This window comes from Falco peregrinus, chromosome 15, assembly GCF_023634155.1.
Source record: "Falco peregrinus isolate bFalPer1 chromosome 15, bFalPer1.pri, whole genome shotgun sequence".
Taxonomy (NCBI): Eukaryota; Metazoa; Chordata; class Aves; order Falconiformes; family Falconidae; genus Falco; species Falco peregrinus.
In genome coordinates, this window is record NC_073735.1 from 7,721,860 (window position 1) to 7,741,845 (window position 19,986).

General features: G+C 48.2%; 1 protein-coding gene across 10 annotated transcripts in view; it reads left to right on the forward strand.

Moving 5' to 3' along the window:
- Nucleotides 1-19,986, forward strand: part of CADM1 (cell adhesion molecule 1) — a 170,357-nt gene that overhangs the window by 112,375 nt on the left and 37,996 nt on the right. For all 10 annotated transcript variants that reach the window (XM_055819272.1, XM_055819270.1, XM_055819271.1 and 7 more), the window contains exons 2-5: nt 2,983-3,129; nt 4,230-4,382; nt 8,063-8,200; nt 10,071-10,226. In XM_055819272.1, the coding sequence (XP_055675247.1) occupies nt 2,983-3,129; nt 4,230-4,382; nt 8,063-8,200; nt 10,071-10,226 (594 nt within the window). The remainder of the gene's footprint in view (nt 1-2,982; nt 3,130-4,229; nt 4,383-8,062; nt 8,201-10,070; nt 10,227-19,986) is intronic.

Consider the following 19,986-nt stretch of genomic DNA (forward strand, 5'->3'; position numbering starts at 1 on the left):
ACTTCTAAAGCCATCAGTCAGCGGGCTTAATGTAGCAGCATCCCAGCATGAAAAGCTTCAGTGGCTTGAACTTAAAATAATTTATTTCTAAATTACTTCTACTGTAATTCTTATTAATTCAAATAGGCTTCTAAGCTGATGTAAAATTCAGTAAATGCAAGGAACAGTTTAATGAATTGAAAATAGGATTGAGTCTTTTAAAGTAAATGTAAAAAAATATGCTAGCAATAATTGCTTAGATGGAAATCGAATCTTAATAGCTTTGTTAATGATTTGTAGTGAATATTGCGTTTATGAGAACATATCAAGCTGATCCTTGTGCAAGAACCTTGTTTTGAATGGTTTTGATAAAATTATTCCCCAGAAGCAGTTAGTAACATTTAATATTTTTGCTTCCACTGCTTTTGAGATATTTGAATGTCGTTTAAGCTGGAGCCTGACTGTGGCTGTTGCAGATCAGTTCCACGCTGTTCTGACGCGTCCGTCCATGGTTTTTCTTCAGCGAGGCGAGATGCGGCACAGGCGGTTGATGCGGCGCAGGCGTTGGTAGCGTTTGGGCTCTGCACCCTCACTCCATGGGCGACGGGTCTGGGGACCCGTCCCTGAGTGCAGAAGGGCACATGCACGCCTGCGTCCTGGTGCTGCGGGGGGCATCAGGCAAGGCTGGAGTCGCTGGGTCCAGTGCTACCTAACGGGTACAACGATATATTGTCATTCTTTAATGGGTTGTCCTGTCTGCGGTTGTCTTCAGTCAGCTTTGGGTATGGGTCATACCTGGACTGGGTATGAAGTATTCCACCACTCAGACAGTGAGTTTGTTTTGATGAGTAACACGGTTGTGCTCCTCACCTTCCACAGAATCAGAGACACCTTTAGGTTGGAAAAGACCTTTAAGATTGTCAAGGTCAACCATTAACACAGCACGGCCAAGCCCACCACTAGCCCATGGCCCCAAGTGCCACATCTACACATCTCCTGAATATCTCCAGAGATGGTGACTCCACCACCTCCCGGGGCAGCCTGGTCCAGTGCTTTGATCAAGTAGGTTACATTATTTGACAACCTTGTGTTGTTACTGCAGTTGGAAATGTTCAGGAACACTATGTTAAGGGTACTGGTAGTGTGGTGGGATGGCTGGACCCTCATCTGATCTGAGGGCTTTGAGCATGGTCAGCTTGCCGAGAGGAGAGTAGGAGCCAGGCGGGTGTTGGTGATGGGCTTTTCGTACCTCTTGCAGTGAGCCTGGGAGCTCTTCTCTGGTACGGCTGTTAGCCTGTTTGATAAGAACTTTTCATGTTGCTGTTCAAAGTTCATCAATCTGGAGAAAAAAAATTTATACTAAGAGGGCAGAAAAACGTGCCCAGACTTCAAGTCAGTGCCGTGAGGTGTGGAAAGGTGCCTAACAATTTATCAATCTTTTTCTTTCCAAATGATGCAGGCTTTCTGTCAAACATTCATTTCCAAAGCACATCAAATAATAAATGCAAGTCAGAAAGAAAGAAAAATGAAAAGAATGCAGGGCGAGAGAAAAGCTAGAGTACAAATAACATCCCTGGATTTATTGTTTGCAAACTTTCTATCAAAATCTTGTGTGTTTGTTTTTCATGGCTAGCTTGGGAGCTGGACTGCCTCCCTGCCGGCTGCTGTGCAAAGGCAGCAGAAGGCTTCTCCTGGCCACCCAGCCCTTGGCTGCCCACGCACCCTCACCTCGCTTGGCAATTCCCAGTCAAGGTTTCAAAATCTCCCTCGCTTGGCTTTGCCCCCTGGTCTGTCAGACCTGTGTGGTTGGAAAGCAGACCCCAGCTGTTACCAGAAGGACTCGGGTTAGTGCTGCCCTGGCTGGGCTCCCTCGGGTGGGCTCCGCTGGTCTGGCCTCGGCTCCATGCTCCTCCAGCTCACTTCCCAACCTCGACGAGATTCCCAGTAGTTACAGGAAATCTGAAATGCAAAGCACTTTTTTCAGATTCCCCTCCTCTGCATTCTTTAGCATGTGAAGCAAACTTCTCAGCGTGCGTGTGATGTAACGATTCGATTCATTAGGAGGAGAGTTTTTGAGGTGATGACCTGTGAATGATTACAAGGCTCTCACAGCATAATTGCATCGAATTCTTTTTTTTTCCCGCCTCTGGACATTAGTAGCACCTACTGATTACACAGAGTGAGTAAAAACTGGTTCCCTAAAGTCTATCTGCACAAGTCAAAGGATAAGTGCTTCTTACAGCGAATTGTTCTTTCAAGGTAATTCAACAAAATTTGTCTGTTGAGAGAGGAAGTGAATTTCTGCCTTTTCCATGCACGTGGCGTGGAACTTGCTCCCCGAGGCTGCTGTGAGTATTAAAGCATGGCGGGGCACGGGGCATCTGTCCCTCATCCTCCGCCTTCGGTCATGCTTCAAAGTGCAGCAGGGAGGACGTGCTGGGATTACATGGCTGCTTTGCAATAAAAAGCGTGTTCCTTGGCGCAGCCGTACAGCGGGCGTTGTGCAAACAGTTGCCCGTGCAGTGGTTCTTGTTCCTCTGTTCCCATCGCAGAGCTCCATGCCAGTTACTCCACTTTAAGTTAGTGGGTGGGCAGTAGTGGGGGCGTGGGGGGGGGGTGTTGTGTTCCCTGGCATGGCTGCTCACCCTGCAGGTAATGACACCCGTTCGGTGAGGTCCACAGCAGCTGCAGCGACAACCAGGTGTGGCTGTGCACAGTCTGTTCGCTTGGTTAGTGGGGTAAAAGGGTGGGGGTCCCGGTTCCATGTGACCCCGTCAGACTCACCAGCGGGGATTCCTCCATTGCCTGCCCGAGGCTTGTTCCCCCTGCAGAAGACACGAGTCCTTCCTCAGTTAAGCTGGTCGGACGAAAATTCCAAGATCGTTTCTGCAGAGGGGCCACCGGGCATGTTGTACAGGAGCGCTGGGTGTGTGGCTGTGGTGGAACTTTTCCTTCCCACGTGGACCATGCTGACGTTCCTTCTGTGTTTGCTCGCTCCTGAAGGTGATGGTCAGAATTTGGTGACAGAAGACGTGACGGTGGTGGAGGGAGACGTCGCCACCATCAGCTGCCGCGTCAAGAACAGCGACGACTCGGTGATTCAGCTCCTGAATCCCAACAGACAAACGATTTATTTCCGAGATTTCAGACGTAAGTTTTATCTTTCCTTGTCTGATAATTTTTCCTGTGCCTTGCTCGTGCTCAAGAGAAAGCATCTGCAGAGTTCTCTTCTTTTAATGTAATGCTAGACACTTAAAGCTTAGTCAGTTCTTTGGAGGGTAGATGAGACAGGCAATCATAATCTTTCTCCTTAATGGAAACCTTGACGGTCCCCTTTAAAAGTCAGACCATCTTACTTTGCAATAGGAATTGATTGTAGTAATTCAGGGTGAATTGCAATTGAGTGCCAAATATTTAGCTGACACAAACAAATTGAATAGGGCAACAGCGAGAAAGCACAATGTTCTCAGAGGTAATCTGTTTGGTTCAAAGACTGAAAATTTCAAGACAATCTATGCTTCTGTGTAACCAAAACAAACTCTGCCTTCACTGCCGGGTCCAGTGGATGAGCCTGGCTTTGTTTCCTGCTGCGACAGTGCCACAAAGCCTGGTGGCTGCAGTGAAATGCTTTAAACTGTGTCTGTGTTGCTGCGGAGACGGGACGCAGCGGTACGTTGTGCCCCATGCTGCAGACACATGTGGCCAGCCGTGATCTCTTCCAAGGTGTTGTCCGATCTAAGGGTGCAGGCGTGCAGGGCTGGCTCGCCCTACTGGCATCACTGTCCACGGAACTTGTGTTCGGCTGGTGAGACTTTAAATGCTCTGTTTCCAAATATTTAACAGAATTTGGGCAGCTGTTACTGGCCGGGAAACAGATTTTGAACTGTACTTTTCCCAGTTCTTTTATCTTTCACACTGTCCCTAGTCCACTGACCGCATATGGTCAGTAGCGGGTCCACATAGAGGTGAATTCTCCCAACAAGTGTTTTACCTGCGCATCCCTCAGCCATTTGATTTGATGCTGCGCCTGGTGGTTTGCTTACATTGATTCTTTGTAATGACCTGAGAACAGCAGTATGTTAGAGGCCCCGACTCAAAGGTAAGGAGCAGGGTGGAGGCTGCAGGCAGGAGGCCGCCAGGTGCTTGTCTAGGTGCTGCTGCTGTTTTGTATAGGCCTTTGGCTTTGCTGCGGTGTGATAGGGGACGCCGAGTCTCTCGCTGCAGTCACTAAGGATGTGCTTGCTCCGCAGCGCTGAAGGACAGCAGGTTCCAGCTGGTGAACTTCTCCAACAGCGAGCTCCGAGTGTCCTTGACAAATGTCTCCATTTCCGATGAAGGAAGGTACTTCTGCCAGCTCTACACTGATCCCCCCCAGGAAATTTATACCACGATTACAGTGCTCGGTAAGGACCTGATAGGTGCTTGCGGTGAACATTGCAATCCCTGGCCGCACAGGGTCAGCGGGTTGGGTCTCCGCATAGCATTCCGAGAGCTCCAGCCACCCAGAGACAGCTGCAGCTCTCCAGTGACGAAACGCAGCGAGGGTTTGACCATGGGGTGCTCTCCCGCTGGAGGCTGGCTCAGCTCTTCAGCAGCTCAGTGCAGCTTGGGGCTGGGACCTGCAGGCACAAGATTTCCAAGGGCTGCCAGCAAACACCAAGCAGGTTGTCCGGTGGCGTGCCGTGGCCCTCGCATCGCCAGGGATCCTGGTTGCACCCTGAGCCGCTCTTTGTAGGTAACGTCGTATTCAGTGTGATTCTTGGTTCTTCCCCTCCCCGTTTGCCAGCAGTTGTTGGCCTCAAAGTCTGAGCAGAGGTGTAAGCGTGAGGTGTCCCTGCTTCTAAGCCTCTCTTCTGCTCGGGCAGGTCACTTGGGAAGGCTGCAAGGAGTTTCCTGCCGTTTAGGGAGCGGGGTTTCATACTGGCCTTGGTCTGCGGGCAGCCCAAGCGTGAGGGTTCGTGCTGCAGTGCTCTGTAAGGGTGCCCCGCGAACCCTTTTGCTTTTCAGCCAGTCTGGACCTGCTGGCATCCCAGAAGGAACGGCTGTCCGGCCCGAGGCTGGGCAGAACGGCACGAGCAGTGTGAGACCAGCCCTTCCCCGCCTCGTGTCGATTTTCTTTGGGGCGAGAGAAGGTGTGTTTCCTAGGAAGAAGGGAAGATAACTTGCAGCGGTTGTGTTTTGCTTGGTGAAGAGAGCAAGAAGGTGTCCAGAGAGTAGAAGCTGTAGAAAATGTCTTTCAGTAGTCATCTGATATGCAGAGGGAAAATAAATCAACATGAATGCTTCGTAGCATGGTCAAACTGCTCACCTTACGAATTTTGTGTTTTCAGTAATCAGAAGACTCTGATCACATACTGAATCTTTTCTTCCAGAGCTTGGGGATGTGAGAGATTACATTTTAATGACGAATGACAGCATCTTTGCCCATCTGTGATACTCCTTACAGGCAAATATTACCAATAGCATCGTGGCAAAGCTCCTGCCGTTGTGTAGATGCATACGTTTTTGCACGTTTGTCAGTTGACTTATGTATTTGGTGAGGTCTTGAGTTCACCTAATGGGAAGTGATGCCTTCCTATTAATTTCAGCAAAATTCTGTTTTTGCATGGGAAAGAATGCAAGGTCTCTCACTTGACATCCTAAGTTTGTTCATTCGCTTCGAAGTCACTGTTTGCAGCGCTGAAGTGAATTCTGCCTGCTCCACTCTGCCCCCCAGGTCCACGCAGGCGCGGTACTGCTGAGCTCTTGCCCCCGCTCCCTCGGGCGCTGTGCAGCCGCCAGACCGGTGCGGTTACCGGTAACGGCAGCTCGTGCTGCCAGAGCCATTCCTGATTAGCAGCAGCTTTTAAGACTATTAATAGGAGAACCTGGATCACAGAGGGCGACTTCATGTAAGATCTCGCTCGCTGATTAGCTTAAATCTTCCTTCTTTTATTTAATGAGATTTGTTTCTTAGGTTTTATACGTTGTTTAATGATGTTTATAAGCAGTTCTGCTAGAGCTATTACGTTTATCAACATCTTCAAAGTTTTAGTGCATGTCCCAGCATTCACAGGAGTAGGAAACTCTGCCAGCTCTTCTCTCTAATCATGCACATGTAAGAATAGTTTGTCTGATTTCATGTCCCTGCTAACGATGCTAAGAAGGTGTTTGAAATAACAGCTTCATTTATTCCCCCGTAAGCCAGCACTGCATGTCTTTCAAGTGGGAGACAAAATGCAGTCTTTTTGTCATTTTGTTTTGGTTTTTTTTTTAAAAACATGACCTGTGCTTCAGAATTCAGGAGGAAGTCTGTTTTCTTGCCTCGGACTTCAGCTCTTCTTGAGGAGGATTTTCAGCGTGGCCGGTGTGTGCCTGCCCTAAAGCAGCGGCTGTTTTCTCCACCTTTATCACACGCTTGGGCCAAAGCTGAGTTCACAGAGCAGGCAGCGCAGGTGAATTTGGGTTATTAGAAGACTAAGGAGGGGACTTTTCATCATAGCTAGCCTTGGTGCAGAGAGATTGTGTACCGCAACGCCGCAGGTGACATGTCTTTCCCATCTTCCATATTAGTGACTCCCTAATTAGGAGCAAAAATGAGCAGGGGCAGGGGAGTCAGAGTGCGGCTGCCCCCCCAGGAACACTTTCCCCACCACAGATCTCGTGGTCGTCACTTGGACTTCAATATATCATAAGTTCTGTCCAAGAGTAGTTTTGCTCGTCTGCTTCCAATGATGCTCGCTTGGGAGAGCCAAGGCAGAGCTGAGTTCCGAGGCATCATTTCTGTAGTCGGTATTGGGAGAGAGCTTCGTGCTTCCTTCCCCCCGCCTTGGCAGCATGCTCCCCCCACCGCTCTCCCGTGTGCTTTAATGTCTTCTGTGACATGATATGTAGATTTATTCATGCTTAATTGGAACATGTGAAAATCTCAACTATGAGGCCCGTTCTGTTCTTTTTAGAGAAAAGCCACAAGTGACTAATTAGTCCATTTGATCATCTGGATGGTATTTATACATATTTGTTCTTCATTAGCTCAAAAACGTGTTAGTCACATTTGAACTATGCAGTTGCTTAATCATATTGATCAGAGCAAAGTTGAGGTTCCTTTGGAAGTTTTGGGTTTTTTCTGAAACTGCAACTCTCTGCTGTACGGACTCTTGATGTTCATTTTTTTCCCTGGTTTTTGCCTCATTACCGGTGCTTTCACAGGGAAGAGATTCCTTGTTCCTGTGTTGTGATTTTGAAGCTAGTTTGTCAGATTTCTGGATTGTGCTGCAGTGGTCGTTACCCCCTGAAGTTACAGCCTGTTTCTCAGTATTACTCAATTATTTTTCATTCAGCATAATCTTCCAGCTTGATGTCTTCTCCTGTAGAAGGTGCATGTCCAGGGAGGGGGGCAAGTCTCCATCCTGCAGGAATTGCCCTGCGCTGTGAGCGCCTGTCGCTGGCTGCAGAGCCGGCTCTTCTCTTGGGGATGCTTTTGCACTTGGTTTGTGGTGGGGTGATGGGGAGGCAGCATTGTTCCAAAGGTGGTGGCGTTCCACGTCGAGCTCGTGCTTGGCGGCTTTTGGAGCATCTTCAGTGAGCTTGATGTTTGCTGGCCTGCTTCCACTCCTTACGGCTGAGGCTTGAAGCTGAACAGCAGGAGAGAAAAATTGCCTTGCGAGGTTAGAGGCACGGTAAGAAATTCACTTCCAAATGTCAGCTTTTGTGTTTCCTCTCCTTGTCAGAAGCAGTCAAGAAATGTGCACGGAGTCAAGCTGTATTTTTTAAATAGTAATGCACACAAATGCGTAGCGCAGAAGACTAAAGCTTTTCCTTGGAATGGTGCCTGCCTGGGAGAGAGAACAGAAAGTTACAAATTTGATAAGTAATAATTTGCGAAACTACAATGATTATTAGGTGGAGAGTGAAAGCGCTTAACGCCGATTACTGTGAAACTGCCTATCAAAGGATTTGATCAATTGAAAGATCAAATAAATCCTGGTTGCGAAGTTTCCTTTAGTAGATTTTATGGGTATTCCCGAAGGTTTTGTCTTGCATTAGTGATCAACAAATGGGTTTCTTCATCGCATATGTGTTGTGTTGTCTTTTCCATTTGTAGTCCCGCCACGCAATTTGGTAATTGATATCCAGAAAGAAATCGCCGTTGAGGGAGAAGAGATCGAGCTGAACTGCACTGCCATGGCCAGCAGACCAGCCACCACCATCAGATGGTTCAAAGGAAACAAAGAGCTAACCGGTAGACATATCCTCTCAGTCACTTGCTTTTCTAGGCGAGCTGAAATGATTTATGTAATGCTGGGTATTTGTTCTCTGTTGCCACTTTAAGGGAAGGGGTGGAAATATTATTTAAAAAAGAAAAGAAAAAAAAAAAAGTAGAGTGAGCTGCTTTAAGTGTCAGCTCAAGAACAAAGGAATATGTGGGCAGACAGTTTATTCTCTAACACAGAAGGGCTGAACTCCATTTGGTCCTCTGCCTACCTGCCAGGCTCCAGTACAGGGTTCTGGAGTTTTTCTGTAAGTGCAGGTGACCTTGAGGAGCCCCAGCGCTGTGCGCTGAATTTATTTCTGCAGTGGTTTATGTAGCCTTCTGCCCTGCTTTAGGTACGAGTAGGATCATCTGCGCTTTGGGCTATAAAGATTTTCATTTCACCTTCATGTCTAGCTCTCTTGTTTATAGAGCGTTTTCTCTGTGTTCGCTTGAATATTCATGTAAGATGGGTTTCTGTGACTCCCTGAAGTCTGGTTGCTCCTGGTATTTGCACATTCAAGTCACTGACTCTGATTGCATGTGACGTGTTGTTAGTTTAAGTCTGCATGTAGATGTGAGCCCGGTTGACAACACTTTTGTGCTTTACCCAGTCTGAGACACTGAAGGGCTCTCCGCAGAAGTCCAGACTCATTACTTCAAATCCACCCCCCTACAAGGGCAAGATGAAAACCTCCCTTTAAATCCAACACCTACGAGCATCCGAGTGGGGCGCATGCTGAGAGTATGCTGATAAAGGCGGAATGCAAACCTGCTGCCACGTGAAGTGGTACCCCGCTGGCTCCCAGCACCACTTGTCATCAGCATGGTGTGCAGATCTTCCAGTGATCATCCCTGTCGGGTTCCCTTCCCCGTTCTGGCAGGCAGCAGTGCAGTAGTACCTGACCCTTCATGCTTGACCTGTCCAGCTTCTTGATTGAGTTTTCTTGTGTTGGCAATTGAATCCCGGCTTTCCTTTCTCTTTGAAGACTGCTGAGCTGAGTAGTAGCTTCTTGCAGTACCCGCTCACCCTGCTGATTCTTTGGATTTTTTTTATTTTTTTTTTTTTTCAGAGAAGTAGGGAAACTAAAATACTTGGTGGTAGGTTGTGAGTAGCAGGAACGTGCATCTTTGCCGACCAGAAAGCCTTTCCTCTAAATATCAAAGGGCATCACTTTCTGCATCGGTCCTCTGTTTTGCTTCAATATATTATACAGAAATACCTCGTGTTTGAAAGACCTCTGCTAGAAAAGTTGCTAGTAACGTTTTGACTGTGAATTCTTCAATAAAAAGCCACAGATAAGAGTATTTGAAAACGAAGCAGAGGTGCATTGCCAGCAAGCACTTGCTGAGTTCCTGAAAAAATCCTTTCTCTCCTGTCTTGCCCGTTCTCCCTCCTGGTTTCGGTGCCGTGCGTTACGGCATCCTTCAGGCAGCCAGTCCCGGCTGTGCTTTGCTGCAGCCGCCACTGTTCTCTCCTTCCAGTCCAGCACTGCTGAAATGCTTCAGCATATCAATACTACTTTTAATTAAGTTGAGCTGTGTAATCACTTTTCTAGCTAATTGTTGATTCGGAGGTGGGAGGGGATTTGTAGCTCATTGATTTAAGAGTTTGGGATTTGGGGGCAGCGTAAGGGGATTGTTAATCGTTGCAGTGAGGCAGCGTGGACTGGAGTTGGCAGCAACCTCACAGAGGTGCGCTGCTTCATGCACACATACCCCCTTCCCCACAACCTCGGTGGCTGCCGAGCGGGGACGGTTATTGAGGGGGGACCTCTCCACCGAGATGGGGGAGGTGAGCTGGGTACCGTTGACGCTCCCTCCCGTGACCACGTCCCGTGCTCTGCCCTCTCCCTGGCAGGCAAGTCAGAGGTGGAGCAGTGGTCCGACATGTACACGGTGACCAGCCAGCTGCTGCTGAAGGTGGGACGGGAAGACGACGGGGTCCCTGTCATCTGCTTAGTGGATCACCCTGCTGTCAAAGACTTGCAGACGCAGCGTTACCTAGAAGTCATGTGTGAGTAGCGGAACTTTTAAATTTCTTAACGTTATAAAATTGCTCACTTACGGGTTGGGGGAACTGTTCGCCACATGATAAAACTACAACATAAGTGAGGTTTATATCCTGTTATTTAAAAATTGCAAGTTTTGGGTACCACTTCATGGGCTAAGCCATGACTTTTCCTAGCCTTTCTGTGATGCGATAAATACACACCTTCATTCTCTGAAGAAGTAACTTTCTGTCCACAGAATGTGCGCTGTCAAAGGTTCCTGGCTGGGCTCTATAATTGTCAAAACAGATTAAATCTGAGTATTCTTCTTTTAGCAACCTACTTACCTGTTTGAAAAGTGCTTCACTACTGCCACATCAAAGCGACTGGCCACCATTGCGACTTTACGGACAAAAACTTGGTGTTGCGCAAAGAAACTCAGTATTGTGCGTTGTGAACATACAGCACCAGCTGCTTCTCTGCAGCAGAGTAACATGAATTATGTGAAATCTGTAGTAACACTGCTGATGAAAGCCAGCCTATTTTCTGTAATGCTTTGAGCATGTTCGGTGTTAACACATTTCACTTTGTTTAGGAGCTGCGCTACTGTATGTGATGTTGGCAAGTTTTATGAGCAGATACCTGAAAATACCTGTGGTGCCAAACACAGAGGTGCCTGACTTCCAGCTGGTGGAGGTGACAGAGCTGCTGTAGATGCACACCTCTGCACAGCAAATGGCTTGCAAAAGCCAGGTCAGACAGTCCTCATGGTGAGGCTGGAGTGCCTCAGAAAACCGGGGTGCTAGGATGGTTCAGGGTGCTTGTTTTTGTAAGTGTGCTTCAACTACAACATTACGTTAAAAGGAGAAGAGGAAGTTTTGTATTAATTTTATTTCATCTGCTTCATTATGTAGTTTCATTATGAACATCTTGGTTACAATTCTTGTATCTCTGAAACTAGCGGGAAACGATGTTCCCATAATGAGGAAAACAGAAATGATCAGATACTACCTAAATTGGCAGATACTAGATTTCTTGCAACTGTGCTAATGCGTAATTCATTTATGCAAACTTAATGTCCATTAACATTTCTTGTAGAGCTCCATTAGCTTTAATAATACATTAGCACCTTTGTGAGGCTTGATCAAATACTTAACAGGGGGGAAGGAAAAAAAAATAATAATCCATCTCCCCTACCATGCAGAGGCATTGAAATCGCACCAGGTTTCTTCCCCTTCGGCAAAAGGGCTTCAGGTGGTCTTCAGGCTTCCTTTCAGAAATGCCTCTGAAATCCTGGTCATTTGATGGGGTAGGAGAGGGCCACTGTTTCCGCAAAAAAATTAACATTTTTGCCATTCTTAAATAATCTGTAAATTTTTAAATCATTTTCTAAATTCCTCAAACCCCTTCTTGACGACTTTCGTTTGCAACCTTTACAAGGCTCCCCATGCAGTGAAGGCAAAGCAGGTAAAAAACTGCTGTTACTTGGGTGTCCCACGGGATGCATGCCATCTTCGGCTGATGTGCTGGAGGCTGCTCTGGCATCCCTTGGGCAGGTTTCTGCCCTTAGCGCTGATTTTAGCCTCCCCTTGGGTTGTTCTGGAGCTGCTTGTCGGAATGGAGCTAGCGCAGAGCCTCCTCGGAAGGGAACGGGGATGAGTGGGAGAAAGGCTTTTGGACTGGGTTCGTTTTGTGTTCTGGTCTGAATTAAACTCCGAGCTTGTTAAAAGTAATTATGTTTATATATGGGGACTTGACCCACGGTAGTCCAGTCGGTTCCTTCGGTGGGCAGCAGCAGATGGCTTGAGAGAGGAGTACCAGCAGAAGAACATGTCGTGCATCATAACCTTGCGGCTCCCAGCAATTAGCAGCTTCGGGACTTCATGTGCTGGAATGCAGCCAGGCATTTGCATTTAATACCTGCTGTTGGACCTGAACTTAGGGCAGAAGAGGCAGTTGCAGAGCAAACTTTTACCCTTGAGCTTCTCCTGCTTTAAGCTGATGACTTGTTGGCTGATGGGAGAGCAGGAGCGGGAGGAAGGTCCTCTGCTCTTGGCAGACAGACAGACAGATCAGAGCTCCCGTGGACATGGGCTTGGCCTCTCAGGGAACTTCGTCTCCTAGAATCAAGTTAACCGGTACATTCTCAATCGCTTTTTAGATACAGGATTTGCAGCCAGAGGAAAGGACTCCACCTGACTGCTGTTTGTGCTTCCACTGACGGTGATGGTACCCTGCAGGCACACCAGCTGCCCAGTCTCCAAGGCGGTAGCAGTCGTGGTGTTCATCCCACGCTCGCATGTGTGGATGCTGCTGCTCCTGTTGCAGCCGGAGAGGTGTTGCTCCAGATCACTTGGCGGTCTTGCTGGTTGAAGCCTCTGCTGTTAGGTTCTCTCCCCGTTAAGTCCTGCGTGTTCCCACCAAGGGCACAGCAGATCTGCCTCTTTGGAACGTCAGTAAGGCACAGGAAAATATTTTTCTCAGCAAACTTTGTATTCCTCTGCACTTAACATATTCAACTCCAGCATGAAATGCGTTGGGGAAGGACAGGAGGAGGATGGATGGGGCCCTCTCAGATGAGGTATTTCTGGTCTGACTAAATTTCAGAGTACGGAGCGATTAAATTTTCTAAGATGCAAACTCAAAAGTTGTGGGCTGGGGTTTTTTAGTTTGTTTGGTTTTGGTTTTTTCTTTTCAAGGATAAAAGCAAGCAGAAAACAAAAATCCTGTGTAGTTTGCGAAGTGGGGAAGGGAGGGGGTGGGACATTTGTCATCACAGGATATATTTTTTTCCGTCTTACTGAAGCTGTGACCTGCTGAAGAGAGCAGGCCCTGAGCCACATGCCATTTGCGCCCTTCAGAGGAGAGTGAGGTGTTTCCCGAGGTGACTCCCACACAGTCCAGCCGTTTTCCAGGGACACACCACTGTGGTTCTTCACGTGCTGCTCGGGGGCTGCACCCCCGGGAGAGCTGGGGCAGGTGCGGGGTGGCGGATGGCAGGAAGGAGGAGGGAGGTGTTTCTTCCCCCAGGCTTCCTTCCTTCTCCTTTGTAAATATTTATCTTTTCTCTTTTTAAGGTGATTTTCTTAAAGCTAGGTATCTTAGCTGCCTTTTGGTAGATGAGGACCTTAAGGGTCGTTGCCAATCCAGAGCATTTGGACTTCGGCTTATTTGGAGGTGTCACCCGGAATGTGTGGGGTTTTTTTATTGAAACATTCTCCTCTGCAAAAAAGAAAGGAAGGTGCAGAACGTTAAGTCTACAAAGTGACCTACTTCCCTGTGGTTGAAAAAACCATTATTTTGAACATTTTCTTCTGTGTTTTAGTTCGAAGAAAATGGCAGGCTTTGGGGTTCTGGGTTAAGTGTTTCGGTAGCTTCAGGAGGACGTTTCCAAAGGGCTGTTGGCCACCTCGCCCCGGGCTGGGGCCGCTCCAGGTGTCCTGTGCCAGGAGGAGGGAAGCAGATGGTGCTCATGGAGCGGGACAGGCAGTTTCCAACTCTGCGTGGGGTTCATTGTAACGGCTGGAGCAGCAGCCCCAGCATACCCCATGCGCCTGCAGCACCGAGCCCGCGGTCACCTGGGCCACCGTTTAGTGGGGCTGGTGTTGGCTGCGCTGCGCTGACCCGCGGGGCTGCCCCTTGTTCTCTCCCTGGTTGTTTCCAAGCATCTTCCTGTGTGCCGAGGCTGTCGCATCTCTGCGAGGAAGGACTGGGTCTCTCGCTCCTCCTCTCAAGCACAGCAGGGCTTCTGCTACGGCAAAATAACAGGCGTACCGCGCTGTCAGAGGAGCTGTCGTAGTACGTACCCGTCACTTGTTACTATACCCTCAGCTAAACTTTATAAATAAATAGCAAGTTCTCAGCACACATGCTGGGAGGAGAGACTGTTTTGCTGCAGTCAGCAAAACTGCGAGTAAGGCTGATTCGTGCTGAGCATTTGTCCTACTCGTGGAGTAAGCTATTTGTTGCATATATAATGCAGCACAGCCTGGCCCTTTGTGAAGTTTGGAGAGAAATGCTTCCACACGAATGTAGGGTGTGGTGTTAAAATGAAATCTCTGCAGAGAAGCACTCAGCCGTGTGTCTGAAACCCTCCTGGTAAAGCTTCTCAAAAGCAAACGGAGTTAGACAAATGGTGCCATGTATTCACAGTGATGATAACACTTTCATGCTTGATTAATAGCCTAGCCAGTGAGCGTAGAACCCTGTGCAGTGGGCGGCCGCAGTGTGCTGCATCGTGTTGGCTTGGAAATATCCCCTGATTCTGGCTGGAGTCGCTTTCTCTTTGTGATTCAAATCCGTCAATGAGGGATGGAAGACGAGTGCGTTGAGTCTAATTTTAGAAAGGAAATGAAGCAACAAAATGCATTAAAATATCATTAAGGAATTGAATGGAACCAGATATTCTCAGAGACATTTAAGTTCAGCCTTTGTGGTACTTTTCCTTATCTCATTACGTGGTACTGTGAGTGAAAGTGTCGAAGTCTTGATTTGGCATTTTCTCTGGCTTGGGGTGGTGGGGTTTTTTTCTGCTTTTCTGAAGTTCTAATTAATTGCACATTCATTTTTATAATATCTACACTTGTACTTTTAAAATATGCACTGATGGAGTCTGTTACGGCCTCTGCTTTACAATGGAAGAATTTTTTGTGCCCAATTATGTTAAAAACTGGCCATATATATATATGTGTGCACTGTCGCATCTCCAGTAATCCTTCTGTTTCTGTCAAGCGAAGATATTAATTGCATAGTATGCATTGAAGTGATTAACATCAACGTAATTTATCATCTTGAGATTTCTAAAAATGAATGAAAGAGTTGTTTTGTTCAGTGAGGTGTTGACCCCTTCAGAAACTTTGATTTAAAGCTTTTTTCTTTTTTTTTTTTTTTTTTTTTTTTTTTTTTTTTGTTCTCTTAGTGAATATGAAAAGCACCACAATCAGCCAAGTGTTCAGTTATTTGATTTTCTGGGGCATTAGCCACTCTTGTTTGTGACATTTCCCAGTTGGGTGCTTGTTTGCAAGCTCATTAATAAGGTTTTCTCGGAGGAATGTTGTTGGGAGTGAGGAGCATACAGTACAACCAGGACTCTGCCTTTCGCAAGCATTAAGCAGCAGCGTACACTTAAATATTTCAAACTGAAGTGTTTATGCCCAACTTACCTGTCTGGCTTTGGCTTCCCTTTTCCTACAAGCCAAGTGCTTCAGTTGAAGGCAACAGCTACAAAGTTGTGTTTGGGGTCGAAAGGCTCATCCAGACGAATTGGAAACTGCCAGTCAGAGGCTTCTTGGTTATTTTAAGCACGGAATCTATTTATTTAATAGATTTCTGTATTTTGGCTGAACATCAGCAGTGCAGACTCTTGTCCTTGCCAAAGCTGAGGAGGAGATAGGGGATTGCCGAGTCTGGGCTGTCTCTGATGCAGACTGGTACCTGATAAGCAAACCTGCTTGATTGTAGAATGAAGGTGACAGTTGTATTTACACTTGCATATACAGTGCTTAATTCTTTTAATATTGAAGAACATGCTCCTCCTGCTCTTCCCCTAGCCTGCCAGCATGGGTAGGATACAGAAACCACACAAAGTCGGGTTTTATGAATAGTCGGTTTGGGCCACGGACCAAAGCAGAGGCGAGGAGCTGGGTAAAATAGTGCCCATCTAAAGAAAGGTGTCTAAAGGATTATCTGGGAGATTTTGAAGCTGGAATTACCTAAAGTGGGCAGGAGCTCTGCTTGGCCCGTGGGATCCTTCTCCTGAGGATGCCATCTGTCACCACTTTTGCCAAGAGGTGCACATCATGAATTAATAGGGTAATTATTAAATGGATTTTAAACCTTGGATTTGGTACCTAATTTCACAGCACAGGGAAAGAGCGTTTTCAGCTGAATCACTGAAAGAATCAGTTTTGTCACTTTCTCTGTCAGCAAATGGTCTGGCATTGCAAGAGGTGCCGAGCCACGTGCTGCAGCAGCCCTGCCCCAGACCCGCTGCAGGAGCGGGCCCTTGTCCCCTCGCCTCTGCCGTGAACAAACCGGCCATCGACAGTCACGTGCGATTCGCTTAATGTACGTGGTTGGCTGGAATTTGGAGCGGAGAGGGAGAAACCCCGTGCTGAAACGTGCCGAGGTCCCAGATGGCTCCTCTGGCTGCGTGTCCGCTCTGCCAAGCGTCTGTAGGCAACCGGAGCATCGAGGGAACCTCAGCGTTGTCGGACAGTGCCCGTTCCCGCTCCGTGTCGGAGCTCTGTGAGCCCCAGCCAGCTTTCAGGAGCTGGTCTTCCTCATCTGTAGCTTTGCATGGTTTCCCCCCGAAGCAGCATGTGGGAGGAAGGCTTTGGGCTGTCTTCCGACCTTAGCTGGGAGCACGGCAGCCGCGAGGGGTTGACTGGTTTGTTGCTGGTGAGGGTTAGGAGTCACCTGGGCTTTGGGAGAGAAGTAGTGTTTCCCAGAATGTTTTTGACTGTGTTACTAGCGGCTGCCTCGGTGCAGGGTTGGTGCTTGGAGTGGACAGATTGCTGCATCGTAGGAGCCGATCACTTGCGCAGAGATGGCTGGAGGGCCAGGAGCTGCTGTGGTGCTATGAGTCAACTCTGGTGTGGTTGGCGTGGCCCCAAAGAACACGTGCGTCAAGTGCAATGCAGGTTTTCTAGAGCAGCTGCTAGTATCTCTTGCGCACGGTGACGTTACTGGATATGACCACAGAGTTAAATTTATTGCATGTAGTTTCCTCGTTATGTATTTTCTGATTGCATTTCAGGGCAGAGGCATGAGGACGAGGGCGTAACACCCTTTCATGTCCCTTCTTGCCTTTCCCAAGAAAACCAGCCTTTTATTTAAGTATATGGTCACACTCCAGGGTAACAGTCAGGTCCGCGATGCGTTAGCATCCTGAGGACTGAGGCACGGGGTGGGCGGTTAGAGAAACCCATGTCACTGCTGCCTCCGGAGCGCTGCCTGCACACCTCCAGGAGCTCCAGAGGTCACACCAGCCGTTGGGAAAGAGGCACATAGGGAGAGGCTGGATGTTCGCCCTCGGCTCGGTTGTGTGCACAGCCCCGCTGGGGAGGGGGGTGTGCAGCGGAGGGTCCCAAGGCTGACCCAGCTGGAGCATCCTGGTCCTCCAGGCAGGCAAGGAGTTCAGGCTTGCCAAATCCACCTGGCTGACAGGATTTGAGACGGTGAGCTTGCCTGCCTTTGAGATCACAGGTCGGCCTGATGAAAGGAAACCGGTAGAAGTAATAGGCTTAGGCTTTTGTAAGGCACCAAACTCAGTATAACGTTTTATCTTGGCTGACTAATGAGATCTAAGCATTATCGATGGAGCGCACATTTAAATGGATTAAGAAATCGCTAACTGGCAGATCTCAAAGGATAGTCATTAGGGAGTAATCAGCATACGATGGTATTTTTAGAGAGAATATGCTGGCTTGGGTGCTTGGCCCAATGCTGTTCAGTGCTCCCGCGAAGCATTTGAAGTTTGTAAAAAGTCACCGTTAATAATCTTTGCTGATGGCGCAAAAGCTGCGAGACCAGCTAATAAGAGGAAGAACGAGGACAAATGCAGCTGCTAGGGAGTTCTGGTAACTTCCCAACGACGGAGCTTTAAAACTCGGGGCTTTCAGTGGGTGCAGCCTGGGATGGCTGGGAGAGCCGGAGGGAGCTCTGCTTCCACACGGCGTCTCAGCTGGAGGACTCTGCAGCCTCTCCATCACCTGAGAAATTAACTTAGGTTTATTTGGTTGGGAGGTGGGGGGAAGGAGCATTTTTTGGCACGGGGTCAGGCTGGCACATGCCGTACCTGACCGGCGGGGTGAGGAGCAGGATGTGCTGTCCCCTCCGGGCAGGCGGTGGTTCCTGCACTGGCAGGCACGGCGCGCGCCTGTTGTAAAAGAAATCTCATCAAATGCAGAATGGGTTTGTAATAAGTTTTTCAAATTGGTTGCTGCTACAGCGTAACCTTTAGACTACTGGTATTTAACCTTGTATATCACTCTTAGCTTTTGAATGAATTTAGCTTAATAAAGGTGCCTTATTAAATTACTAGGCTGGTTTTTTAAGCTGCTAGAAATAGGCGTACTAGGAAATAGCTTTGGGTTGTTAGATCTAATTGGCTGCCAGTGGAGTATGTAGTGGCTTGGATGCATAGATGCAAGCATTTATTTTTATGTAGTAATCCAGCGGTATGATATTACAAAGTTCCAAGTCGAGGATTTTGAGCTGCTGGAATGCACTTGTGGTAAAAACTCTGCTGCTTCTTGCCTTACATCCTAGGTCACCATCCGAGATAGTCATTGTCCCAGATTGCACAGCCACTGGGGCATGGCATTTTTAGGAAAGCAGGTAGTAGGTGGCAAACTGCTTCTCCAGGCAGTGAAAACCATCATAGCTTTACTGGCATAGGCTACTGAATGTCATGATCCCGTGTAGGGATGGAGCTCAGGGTCCCAAAGTGCTCGGCATTTTAGAAAGCTTTGCTAACAGAGTCCGTAATCTGAAGGAAACACACTGACTCTGAGGTGAGGCACTTAGCACTGGAAATAGAATTTAAGATTGTCTAAAGGCATATCTTTAAAAAAAGGAAAGAGAGATGCACCCGCCCCAAATTCTTGGTTGAAGCGAGTGAAATTTTTTTGTATGCTATGAGCCTAATTAAAATTTCGGTTCTCCTGAGTGCCCAGCCATCCTTCTGAATCCTTCAGAGCTGTGAAGCATTTTCATAAGTGCCCGCTGTAATTACTGGTGTGCTGGCAAGTCCTGCTTAGGAGAGATGTTCGCTGTGGTAACTCTATTGGGGGAATGCTGTCGTCTTCCCGAGTGCGTGCACCTGTGCTAAGAAAGCCCAGACTGCTATCGCAGGTGACACCTCTGCGGTGCCCAGAGAACGGTACGGGCGCGCTTTGCTGCTTTCGTTTGGTTAATGAAGACTGTGGGCTGGGAAATGGAAGGGCTCCCCTCCCGTGGTTCTGGAAGAGCTCGCTTGGTTTGCAGTGCATTTGCAGTACGGCAAGCCTTCAGTGTGTTCCTCTTGATTTCCATAAGTAATTGTCAGCTGGTAAACAGCTCATTAGAAATACTGAAATTTATCTAATGAAAGCGGGATGGGAGCAGCAGGGGAGGCAAGCTGCAGAAGATGTTGTGCGGAGCTTTCTCAGCACAGGGTGCTGTGATCTTTCTGTTCCCATGTAGATTGGCCTGTAAAGGTTTTCTGCTCTATGACACAGAGTATCATGGCATCCGCGTTCCTGGCATGGGCTCTTAGGTACTGCTGCAAAGCAAATAATAAATAGCCAGCAGATGGCTGGGGAAGTGGGAGTTGTGAATGAGAGCGGTGAGCATGAGCACGGCGTTTAAGATGCTGCTTGTGATTTACTTGCTGCATAATACTTGGTTTAACTCATCTCCCTACGTTTATGCATTGTGTAAGTGCTCATGGCACAGACCCGAGCGTCGCAGACCAGGCTCAATGCTGTCTGTCAGCACCGCTTTTTGCTTTCCCATGCTTTTCTGGCACGCGCTTGTGCCACGTCCCTTCCCCTGCGGGGGACCTTTCTTTCCTCAGCTCGCTCCCAGGACGTACCAGCTGGTTCCACATCTCCCTCACACGTGCAGGGCGGTGAGGATGCTCAGGCACGGTGAGGTGGCAGCACTCACGGTGCAGCAGGGGCTCCGCACCCTGGGCACGGGGCAACCCCAGAGCGTCACCGTCCCCGTGCAGCCACCGCCAGCCTGCAGACACCCGAGTTTTCATAGCTGCGAGAAGCATCTGTAATGGGGATTAGTTTATAA